General features: G+C 47.3%; 1 protein-coding gene across 1 annotated transcript; it reads right to left on the bottom strand.

Moving 5' to 3' along the window:
* Positions 1-2691: 2691 nt before the first annotated feature.
* SRSF3 (serine and arginine rich splicing factor 3) lies at positions 2692-8137 on the bottom strand. Its single transcript, XM_057375224.1, has 6 exons — positions 8018-8137; positions 7014-7221; positions 5984-6118; positions 3767-3805; positions 3084-3170; positions 2692-2831 (listed from the first exon to the last, which is right to left on the bottom strand). Exons 2-6 carry the CDS (start codon positions 7217-7219, stop codon positions 2804-2806), a joined length of 495 nt encoding a protein of 164 aa, XP_057231207.1. The 5' UTR covers positions 7220-7221; positions 8018-8137; the 3' UTR covers positions 2692-2803.
* Positions 8138-12050: the final 3913 nt, after the last annotated feature.

Genomic DNA, 12050 nt, shown 5'->3' with positions numbered 1-12050 from the left:
TGTGAGGCACATTCTTAACATGATCTTCTGTCATAAACAAGGAGCAGCATGTACATAAAAAGAAAAAAAACAAGATCCTTTTCTCTGCAAACCCATTTGCACACAATGCTCTCCCCAAGGAGAATGTGAGAAAAAAACTTCTGGGATATGCTCAGGCATTGACGAGGACCTCTGGGGATTAACCCCAGGATGCTTCTGCCTGAAGCAGGGGCAGCTAAACCTCTCCCCAAATTAGAAACTGTAAATCATTACTGTCAGCACTACAAACCCAGGCCCTGAAACAATTTGGAAGGTGTCAGGCAGCAGCAATTGCTCTCTCACTGCAGGGGTCTCCAGAGCAGGGCTGTGGCTGATGTTCTGCCAAGGAGCCTTGGACAGAGTCCCTCTGTCCTCCCCTGGCTGGCACAAACTGCTTGGTGACTTTTCCTGGTATCAGAATCTTTGGGGACAGGTAAGGGACACCCCTGGCATCACAATACCAACACTTCCTCATACATTTCGTTTCAGAGTAAACGTTTTAAAACAACACTCCCAGGCTGGTCACTCCCTCAGACAGGAATGGGACGCCTGAAATGCACTAATGTGTTGTTGCATCAAAAATAACTCTTGTTAATTGTACCCTGGGGAAAGGGCTGTCCAGTCAGTGTTTATACGTTTCTCATCATTCTCTAGAAGCTGTTGTGTTCCCCTTCAAACATCCACCTGATTATATAAAACCAGCCCACTTCTGTCTCATCTAAGGGACAACTTCCTCATTCAGCTGAAGGGTAAAATAGTCAGAAACTCAAAACTGAAATGCTTCCAGTTCCGCAAGACTGTTGCGTATGAAAACCACAGCCTGCTTCCCACTGTCTCCAGCACTTCAGATTTCTCTCCCTGCAGTAGCTGAACTAATGAAGGCTCCGTTCCCCCAGGCAACCACAGGAGGAACAGCTGTGCCAGCAGAGGCACTGAGCTGTGACCCTGCCGCACATCAGACGCTACCGGACCGGACCCACAGAGGGAAAGGGAAGCAGGCTGAGCATGGTTGCGGGCAGCCCCTCGGCCCCACTGCCTGTCCCGGAGCYGGGCTGGGGCGTTTGGGGAGCAAACAGGACCCAGCCCCGGCACGGAGGAGCCGCGCTGACCTCTGCCGGGCTCCCGCGGCACTGCACGGCCCCAGCCGGCTGCACCCGCTGCTCTCTCACCCTCCTCAGGCTGAACAGAGCCCGGGAGAAGCCGGGGGACCGGCCTGGCCCGCACCCCACACCCCGCTGAACCTCGCTCCAGGGCAGTTCAGGCTGTCAGAGCCGCCTGCAGCACCTGCAGCCATCCTGCGTTTCCATGACATGAGGGGATGACACAGCAACACACGGTGCTGAACTGACCAACAGAACTGCAGAGTCACTGAGGCTGGAAGAGACCATCAAGATCCAGTCCAACCATAAATAACACTAATTTAAAAAAATAAATCAATCCAGACACTGAGCTCAGCAAGCCAAGGGGGCAGCACTGGCACATTCTTGTCCTGCAGCTTCACCACCACCTTGTCCTGGACACTACACCAAGCAAAGGAAATTCTACCAGCAGTGTTAAGTGTGAGGGATTTWCTCTAAACCTCAACTGAACAAATGGAGTACATCTTTGTCTGGAGTACAGGACCAAAGGAGCCATTGGGCAGTGTGGGAGCTGCACCTGCAGTTTKACAGGAAGTGAATCTTCTGGGAAAGCGATGGTTTCCAGACCAACGATTTCCAAGCTGAGATAGGACAATATTCCCAACCCACAGCCAGCATGAAAAGTGAACCTTTGCATCTCCAGCTGGTTTTCCAAGGAATTACTACAGGGCTTACTGTTAGGCAAGAAGTCAGGTGCATCAGCTACTGAACCTGTAAACAGGGAGTAGATTGCCACGGCAGAGTGACACCCTGCACCTCACCAAGGACAGGCGAGCAGATGCTGCCAGGGACAGCGGTGTTGGACAGTTCACAGGTGTGTTAAACCAGGTGGGGTGACTGCCAGGGGATGAGTTAAATACTGAACAACGAGTTGTAACCAAAACTTTAATCCCAAGGATCTCACAAAAGACATTTTACAAGTGACATGAAAATTCTTGTACAGTAAAGAAATGTTTAATTCCTAATGTTTACAATGTRCCATTAGACACAACACATCCACTCCAGGTGTCAGTTCTGCTGTGGATTTGGTCTATTCAGAGGTTCTGGAATAGATGGTCAATCAACAATCAGCTAATTAAGGRCTCTACTCACACCAAGTACAAAATTAACTGACCCTACAGCTAAAAAGTTTTATTTYATGGAATATAAAGCAGCTCAGTCAGAACTGGAGCTGGATGAAGCTGCAGCCCAACCCGTTCCCTCCCCATGCCACTGGCTCAGTACTCTATTTCCCAGATCTGGGTAATGGAGCACCCACATCCTGCTCTCTTCCTGGTCTGAAACACACCATCCYTGCACACTTCCTCGAGATTAACCCCAGCAACCCCCAGCCCAGCCCAGTAATGCTCTCCCAGCTACACAACACAGACCATTTGCCATTCCTCACACACACACACAAACTGTGTCTAATGGTACATTGGAAAACCATTAATATTACAAATCATAGGGTCTGCTCAGAACCATATACAGATTCACATCTTTACATTTGCCACCTGTTACAAGATACAAGAAACAAAGCAAGTTCAACAGCTAAAACATTTTAAAAATGCACCAAGCTTTATGAAGTTTCAAAACAAAACAATGTTCTGTACATACTCCTGGCCTCGGATTTCATGACTTCCTGTACACAGCTCCTTCCCACAGTTTTACTTCCTCTCATTTGACCTGGAGCGACTGAAGAAAAACAGACAGGTTGGGTTAGGATCCAGGTGCCACGAGATTTTCCTTTAAGCCCCCTTGCCCCAATCAGCAGGTGATACTTACGCATTTTAAAAATACTGTTCATTTAATAATTTTATTGTTCAGGGTGAAGAACTTCCTATGACACTAGAGGTAATCCTCCACTGCCACCTTYTGTATTACCAGGGCACAGAAATGCATTTTTACATTTACTCAGAACACACAAACACCGAAGACTCTTCTTACCTGCGAGACCTGGAAAAGGAGCGAGAAGGCTTGTGGTTCCTCTCCCGTGAGAGTGATCTCTCTCTTCTTCTGTCTCTGGAGAGGGACCTGGTAGAGATCACAACACCACATCATCAGAACAAACCTCAATTAAGCCAGCAAGGCTCCCCTGAGGAGCTTCCCTTCAGGAGTTTTAACTATTCAGCCAGGGGACACCTGCTACCGATGCTGCTATTAACCCTTTCTTGTGGGAAGAATAACCAGCCTGAGCCAACAGCTTTCAACATAAATAGATACGCAGCACCTTCCAGAGGGTCTTTTTTGCTGAATCCCACCTAATCACATCCTGATTGATCGCTGGACTCAAGCATAAAGGTCTTTTCCCACCTCAGGGCTCTATAATCCTATGCTCACAGTATCTGTGAGAGAGTAGCACATTAATACTTGAACTTTGGGGAAAATTGTCAGAAAATCCCAGGCAGCTGCAGAACGGAAATTACTTCCATTCTCAATATCCTTCCCCTACTCCCCTGGAATCTCAAACAGCTCAATAATTCCAGACAAGCAGTAGGACAGAAGCAAATGTTTCCCTTTTACCAAACTACAGTCTGACAGCGCACAGCCCACATGTGGAGTTGTTTCGGGCTGTTCCTTTTCAACCCYCCAGGCTGGAGCAGTCCATGGGGTMGGGAAGGGCTTCGTACCTGCTGCGGCTCCGGGAAAAGCTTCTCCTTCGCGGTGATCTAGAACCAGAAAACCAAATATGAGGCACTTTATTCATTCTTTGAATTTTAATGGGGTGAGGCATTTCCCAACTTGTCAAACTCACTGTTGGGCCCAGGGAACGTGCCAAGAATAACTGGYATCCATCATCCAGTAAAAGGCATGGAAAGATTAGGCAGTAAAACCAAGCTCAGTGTGAACAGCACGTTTCCAACCACGAATTCACTTAACTAAGAATGCGTCAGAGCAGAGTTGTCCAATGCAACACTTTCCATTTCAACTAAATACACTGCCCAGAACATCACACCAAAGTCCCACAAGTGGTTCCAAAAAAAAAAAAAAAAATAGCACAGAGCAAATGTTTTGGAACCCATGCAAGCCAAAAAGGTCCGTAACAAGACATAAGAGATATCAAGTGGAAAAAAAAGTGAAAATGCGCTCAGTGTCAATATTGATAATGCCATTAAGTGCTACATTAGAACTGCATACTTGTGATTGTCATTTTTAATGCCATAGAGTGTGTTTAGACTAATTTCTTATCAAAAATAAAAAATTAAAAATATAACCTTAGCTCGGCCCAGTTCATCCCAAAAAGTCATTGTTTTAAGTTTTGAAAACTGTTAGTAAAACCATTTAAAGGTGATAGGATTTTTCCGGCAAGGAAAAGCTACATTTGTTAGAGCTTTATAAAAAATTTAGTTTGGCATCTCACATGCAAATATCCTGGTTTTACGTTATTCACAGTGTAAGAGCTTCCATATCACCCTTAAAAGTTTTCTCAAGCAACATATGTACGTTACCACTCAATTATGCACAGCCAGCCTTTGATTGAGAAAAGTAATTACTTATAAGCCGCTTACTCCTTATTTTAACCAGCAGTAAACTGTATAAGCAGGAAAAACTTACAAGTCTTTGGTTTCAACAAGCTAGAAATGGTGAGGTGAGGCTGCCGGACTGACTGCCAAGAAGAATTTGCTGAAAAGGTTTTGCCAGATGTTGCGTTGTATTTAGTTGGTTGGCGAAGGGGGTGTTGTGGATTTTTCCTGCTTTTTTGTTAGCCGAAGGCTGCTGCTGTAGTTGTTGTGAAGACATTTGGTAAATAAACAGCTGAGCTGATTGGCCGGGAATGTGTGGGCGGTCGAGGTGGCTGCTGCCGATTTGGTTAAGGTTGGAGAGAAGGCTGAGAGAAAACAGCATGCTCGGGAACCAAAGGGCGGTGCAACCTGACGACTGGCCATGCCTGGGTCATGTGAAACGACACCAGCCAAGCTGCATGGGGCGCGCTGGTCACATGACGCTGAAAGGGCTAGTTGGCTGGCTAATGCAGACTCAGAGGGTGGTGAGAAGAGACATGATGGTGACTCTGTAACGGGTTCATTTTTATTAATAGATGGACCAAAAAGCATAAAAAAAATGAAAAACAAGCCATCAGTACAACCATCTATTAGCTAACAAATACTCCTAATGTGTTATTTTTTTCAACAGCAAAAGGGTAAGCTTGAAACCCTGACTTGGGAGGACTTCACTCACCTGCCACAGGTAAATTCAGTCCTGCAAAAACCACGTTGCACACTTAAACTGCCAGACAAACTAGTCTGGGTCCAAGAACGTGCCAGTTCCCAAAAATCCTGCTATATGCTAGAGCTGGGTTTGCAAACCTCAAGTGACAGGATTGTCACACGATGCTTTAATTCCAAGCTAACACTAAAGTGTCAAGATTCCAGATGTTTAGAGCAACTGTTACTCAGTCTATTATTAAACAGCTGCCTGCTTGGGAAGTATTTAAATTCTGCAAACAAAGCGAAAAAACCCATCAGTATGGAAATGCTAAACTGCTGTATGTCATGTTCTGCCATTATGGAACAAAGGAAAGGAACAGCCTAAGTTGAAGTATGGGGAAGAAAGGGAAAGTGTGACTAGAAGATGAGCAGATTTTAGGAGGAACGAGGATAAGCCCAAGACAGAGGGCACTGCCTACCAACTGCACAGTCACCTAAGGACACAAGCCAACATTCMACACAACTTAAGTTCACCTCGATTTTGTGGGGGGTTGATTTTGGTTTGGTTTTTTTTTGTCATCTCCAAATCATGACCAGATAGATGAATGTTATCCATCAACATGCCTTTAACAAGCCTGCTTCTAGGATGCTAYGTGGTAACTGTGCCAAGAGCTCTAGGATTGTGCTGTGCCCAGGTACCTGCGCCGAGGAGGGGGACTCCTCCTACGATAGTCATCCCGAGGGCGCCGGCCCCACGATGGAGGGGGGCCACGGTTCCGACTCCGCTTCTCCCCGTTGGAGAGCTCCACTCGGACACGACACCCACACAGAGTTCTGTGAAGAGAGGTTGACACTGGTTAGCATTTCTAGGGCACAGGCAGCAGGGAATAAAACATACAAAGCACAGGAAGGGGAAAATGAATGGATAAGGGCAAAAATGTTCTGTCATCACAGCACAGTGTTCAGTCAGCTCCAGCATGACTGCAACAGCCCCTTCCATTGGAAGTGTCCAAGGTCAGGCTGGACAGGGCTTGGAGCAACCTGGGAGAATGGAAAGTGTTCCTGCCCACAGCAGGGGGTGGGACTGGATAATTTTAAGATCCCTTCCAGGYCAAACCATTCTGGAATTCTATGGCAGACAGAAGGTTTGGCTGCTTCTCAAAACTGAAAAGCAGGCAAGGAAAGAATAAAGTAGAATTTTCATGATCAGTCTTGCATCTTTATAGTAACACCATCTTCAATTTCATTAAAACACACAAAGAGATGCAAGTCATTTCTAACTTGGGAATTCAACCATGAAGTGCAAAATTAACCATTATCGTGCTATTTATAAGGGAGGGCAGGGTTAGATGGGATACTGGGAAGGAATTGCTCCCTGTGAGGGTGGTGAGGCCCTGGCAYAGGGTGCCCAGAGAAGCTGTGGCTGCTCCATCCCTGAAGGTGTTCAAGGCCAGGCTGGACGGGGCTGGCTTGGAGCAACCYGGGAGAGTGGAAGGTGTCCCTGCCCATGGGGAGGGTGGGACTGCATGAACTTTGAGGTCCCTTCCAGATCAAACCATTCTGAGATTYTATTTCTGCACTATAAGAACACCCTTACAGTGTCATATAAATAAATAGTGCATAACAAATGTGCCAAGACCGTATTTCTGCAGTTTAAGCTTCMCAATTAAAAACTTTATCCCTCCCACAATGTCTCATATTTTGACCAGCCAAGCCAAGCACATTTTACCTTCCGTCTAGTTCTCTCACTGCATCAGCTGCATCTCGAGGATCTTCAAATTCCACAAAGGCAAAACCAGGGGGATTTCTTGCCACCCATACACTGCGCAGTGGTCCATAGTAGCCAAAAGCTCGTTCTAATTCCGTTTTGTTGCCATTGTTTCCAAGGTTACCTACGTAAACCTTGCAGTCCAGCGGACAAGAGTCGCGATGCATTGCTAGAACAAAAAAAAAAGAAGTTCACGTATATTTCACAAAACGCATGTGCTTGTTCACTTTCAAGGAAGTCGTTGGTCACTTTCAAGAAGTCGTGCTGTTGGCTGCTTCCCCCTGAAACTTACAGCAGTGATACGATCTGATACAATGGAAACATGTGTGGAAGGGGCGGGCGGGGTGGGAGAAGTGTGTTAAAACCCAACAAGAAAAGAGAGCTTCTATGCCGCATTGTGATGGAAATTCACTATTTCCGGGAATTTCGTTTACTTTGACGGTTTACAGATTTGAGGGGGGTGGGTCCCTGCGCGCCTCCTCCCGCTTAACACGGGGGGGATCTGCAGAGGGCGCTGCGCGGGGGCGGCTCCATTGTTCCCGGATCGGGATTAGGATCAGGGCCATCCGCGTACGGAAGGGGGGCAGCGCCATCTCCGGCGGAGCCCCGCGGGSACTGCCCAGGAACTCGCCCCGGAGCTGCTCCTCGGCGCGGTGTGGACGACCAACGCTGCTCCTCGGCGTGCGGGCCGCCGCCACTCCGCCCCCGCGGCACCTCCCGCCCCGCCTCGCCTCACACGCCGCGGGGAGCAGGCCGAGAACGGGCTCCTCCCGGCAACCCGCGGCCTCCCCGCCGTCTCCCTGTCCGGTTCCGCTCAGGGCCGCGGCAGCCGCCGCCCCAGGCCCRGCGTTACAAAATGGCGGCTGCTCTTTGTTTGCCGCCACCACCGCCTCCATCCGCCCCGCCGGGGACCGAGATCGCGGCTAACGCCTCCCCCCCACCACCTCCGGGGTGAAGAGCCTCACCGGTGCTCAGAGGGAGGGCGCGCGAAGGGAGCCCGCGCTAAACTCAGCCGACTCGACCCACAGCGAGACCCCAGCTCCGCTTTTCCTCACTGGACAAAATGGCGGCCGGCGGCTAACCCGCCCGCCTTTATATACGGCCAGTCCTCTCCCACGTGACTCAACACTACAGCAAATCAGAGGGCGTAGTTGCTCTGATTGRCAGGTGACGTCACGGCGCGCGCGGGGGTGGGTGGGACCTTGGCGGCAATGGCGGGAGCGCTGAGGCGGTTGCTCGGGCCCCGCCCGGGCTCTGAAATCAGGGAGCGGTAACACCCCCACAAATGTTGTTTTTCTGACTAAAATGAAAAATGAAGCTTTATATCCTTGTGTTTCTGGCCCGATGAAGTCCATCCGTGTAGGGTTTACATCTTTGAACAATTCTCTCAAGAGGAATTTCTCCCCATGAGCTTTAAATAAGAGYGTTGATCAAACTGCTGTAAACCAGAGTTTTCGGTAAATTTTATGCCTGGGTTTCGCTTACTGGCCAAAGAACAGAACTGAATTACTTTTTTAGCACTTGAGAAAACGAGAGGACTTGAACAGGCATTTTAGTTACAGATACACAGTGCTGTTGATGTGCTTTGCCAAACTCATTCATACATGATATTCGTTCATACAACATGATTTTTAACCTCTCATTAAACAATTAACTTGCTCCAAAGGGATTGYCTTAGATAAAAAAGCTCCTGATTTGGGTTATCAGGTAACATAAGAAAACCACCCAGGGCTGTTGCTGCAACAACCTCCCAAAAATCCCTCTTTGCAGCTAGGCTGGGTTTARTCCAGGCTTCATCTCTTTCACTTGGGCCAGAGAAGACAAAATTATCTGGTACAAATGTAATTAATAATACTTTGAATCAGACGTTATACAATAAGGCAATTTCAGTACAAATTAATGCTTGTTGACTGTGCTTTCCAAGCAGGAACTGTGCAGAGGATGGGGCTTCCTCAATCTACCAGAATTCCTGAAACCCAACTGGAATTAAAAACAACCAGCTGTTATAATCCACTGTGATTTTCCAAAATCTTTTTACACCATCCCCCATTACTTTAAAGAGYTTTTTATCAGTAAAATCTTCCAAGGGTCAAAACTGGCCAAGGGACAGAAACACAACTTTTGAGCCATTATTTTGAGGTAATGGATGCTCCAAAGTATTTTTAATGTGTGTACAGTTATCTGAGAGTTACCTGCCTTTAATTAAGGAAATTGAATCCATTGTCATCTAAATTAGTTGATGGCTAATTTCCTGAGACAAGACAAACAAAGGAAATAATTTGAAGGTTGGGGTTGTTCAGCCATTTCACTTTGTGACTTCTTTGAGATGGTGATTTCCAGTACTCACCTCTATCCTCCAAGGTAGTTTGCAGCATTTCTAGAGCCTGCTCAGATCACAGAATGTAAATTTTTAACATGATTAAAGTTTTGCAATAACGGATATTTAAAAAAAAAATAACGAAAATAAACAAAACCCAAATATTAGCAAGCAACTTGGACAACCTTGTAATCTTAACAGAACTTTTGACTTCATAGCAAAGTTACCCGTGATGTGTGAAGATAATTCCAGATGACAGACTTGGGAACAAAGGGTTTATTCAGTAGTTAGCTCACCCCCTGCAAAGCAAACAGAGCACTCAGCGCTCACCTGGGACATGTCACCTGCTCTTTTCAAGCACTTCTTCCCTGGGGTTGGGCCCATCACCACATTTTATAAATCACAGTCCACAAAAATCTTGTCATCCAAACATAATCCATGTCCAGTTTGCTTTTGACATTGTACAGAAACTGAACGTGGCCCATCACCAGGACACAAGGCAGAGGTCAGAGTGTTCAGCCAAATTCCCAGAGCTGGGGTTGGGATGTGCCACCACAGCCACACAGCTCTGGTGTCATCCCAAAATCAGCGATTTGTCCTCCCAAAGCCATCCCTGAGCCAGCCCTGGGCAGTGCTACATGTGGATGTCACACATAGGTGGAAGCTGCTCTGTGCTACAATATTCCCCTCCTTATTCCGAGTTTGTGAGTGTTTGGAAAGTCCCACTGCATTGCACTTGCTGGGTTTTAGAGTAAGAAAATGTCACTTGTGTCCAATATCGTTTGTTAAATGTTTTATAACACCCCCAGGCCAGGGTCCATGAGCACACTGACCTGGAGTAAGGTGTTCTTGTCAAACTGCTGCCATAGTTTTGGAGATTTCAGTCTCACAGAGGAAACGAAGACATTCTAGACATTATGATTTGGAAAAAATCTCAGCTGTGTGAGCCAAATTTAAGGGCTCACAGAATCACAGAATATCCTGAGCTGGAAGAGACCCACAAGGACCTTCAAAGACCCACTCTTGGCCCTGCACAGGACACCCTAAAATCCCACCCTSTGCTGARAGCATTGTCCAAATGCATCTGSAACTCTGGATACCTCAGGAGATAGAAAATATTTACTGCAGAATCCTTCTATCAGCAAGAGGATGTCTCCTCAAGCAAAAGCAGACACWAACAAACCCAGTTATTTGCTGGCACGATTCTGGCCACAGAAAGACCTTTGCTGGGAAATGTCATCGCATAAACACAACAGGAACTGGTGGAGGGGACAMATCTTCAGTCAGAAACCAGCTGCACACAGGCACATCTGAGGCTGCTGTCAGGGGTTTCTGTGGATTCACCTCATTTGCACATCCTGCCCATAGACCAGCCCTGGTAAAGGCCATTTTCTGAAGAAACAGAGACTTAGACAAGTCTGATCTTTAGATATATTTAAATATATTACAGTGCATGAACTTATTCCCACAAACTCATCGCTGACAGGGTACAAGTTTCCTATTCCATCACTTTTAAAACRTATATTTTTACACTGTGAAATCTTTTGGCTCATGTAAAGGGAGAGTGAAACAACAGACTGTAATTTATACATCCTAGACCTAAACTAAGACACAGCACCCAGCACAGGGGCACAGCATGTCTCCAAGAYTCAGCACTTGGGGATTAATTAGTGAGGTTTATTTACTTGAATGAAATTTAATTGCTCATCCTTCACCCTCACCTTTCCAGGAGTGAGGCTTCTGCCACTGCTGGGGTTTCACCTCTAAGCCAGGAGCACCACACAGTCACATTCTCTGGCAGGGGCAGATCCCATAGAGTTCATTTTTATGGAGACAGGGCCTATGGCACTGCGAGACATCCCTTCTTTTTTTTATTATTACCAGGTGGGGTTCTCAGGAGACTTCTGCAATGCTGTGGAACCTGAGATAAGCTCAGAGAGCCCAGCTCAGAAGCAGCACCAGGGACCCAAGGCTTTGTCTCAGCCTTACCTGAATTTATTTTGCACACATAAAATATTCCATCTGGAGACTATTTAGGAAAGGAAAAGGAGAATCAGCCCCAGGCTTGGCTTCAGGGCAGGTTTTGGAGGACAAAACACTCACCCTTGCTACCGTGTTCAGAAAGAGCTGTGAATTCCAGGAGCTTCTGCAAATCTGGCTTGGAATCAGAAAATGGAAAACGAAAACAGTGAGCCTGAGTCACTGCTGTTCAACTCTAATTTTAATTCCCTGGAAGATGGGAGTTCTCTCTGGAATGACGCAGTACACAGCGCATTACGGGCCAGGATTTCAAACTGCTCCTGGAACACTTTACCCCCCTCCCAAATGTGATTACTGGCACCTCTCCAGATGGCACAGGACTGTCCCCAGCAATGAGGAGGTGGCACAGAAGAGCTAAAGGCACCCAGAGGGAGGAGAAGCCTGGAACTCACTCCTGGGAGCTCAACTGGAAATGGTCACGGAAGCCATGGAGCTGCTGAGGGGGCAGAGGGCTGGTGATGCCCCTGTAGCACCTCGAGCAAAGGTGTGGTGGTGCCAAAATCTTCGTGGTTTGCTGTGAGGTGACATTTCCTCCCATCTCTGAGAGAAGGAGGGCAAATTCAGCAGCTGCTGCTTCCCCAGCAGCTCAGGGCAACTCTATTTACCACGAGTGTGGTCAGTGTTTCCTCTCAGCAGGGCGG

This window comes from Malurus melanocephalus, unplaced genomic scaffold, assembly GCF_030028575.1.
Source record: "Malurus melanocephalus ecotype Western Australia unplaced genomic scaffold, MMel_1.1 scaffold_243, whole genome shotgun sequence".
In the NCBI taxonomy this organism is placed as follows: Eukaryota; Metazoa; Chordata; class Aves; order Passeriformes; family Maluridae; genus Malurus; species Malurus melanocephalus.
Note: the sequence above shows the minus strand (reverse complement) of the source record. Positions and strands in the feature narration are given on the sequence as shown.

What these genes read in the sequence shown, in the direction of transcription:
- SRSF3 (XM_057375224.1), bottom strand. Translation starts at nt 7,219, where the DNA reads ATGCATCGCGACTCTTGTCCGCTGGACTGCAAGGTTTACGTAGGTAAC. An exon ending in AGTCCCCCTCCTCGGCGCAG is followed by an intron (nt 3,806 to 5,983) that starts GTACCTGGGCAC and finishes TTCTGGTTCTAG; the next exon opens with ATCACCGCGAAGGAGAAGCT. An exon ending in TCCTTTTCCAGGTCTCGCAG is followed by an intron (nt 2,832 to 3,083) that starts GTAAGAAGAGTC and finishes GTTTTTCTTCAG; the next exon opens with TCGCTCCAGGTCAAATGAGA.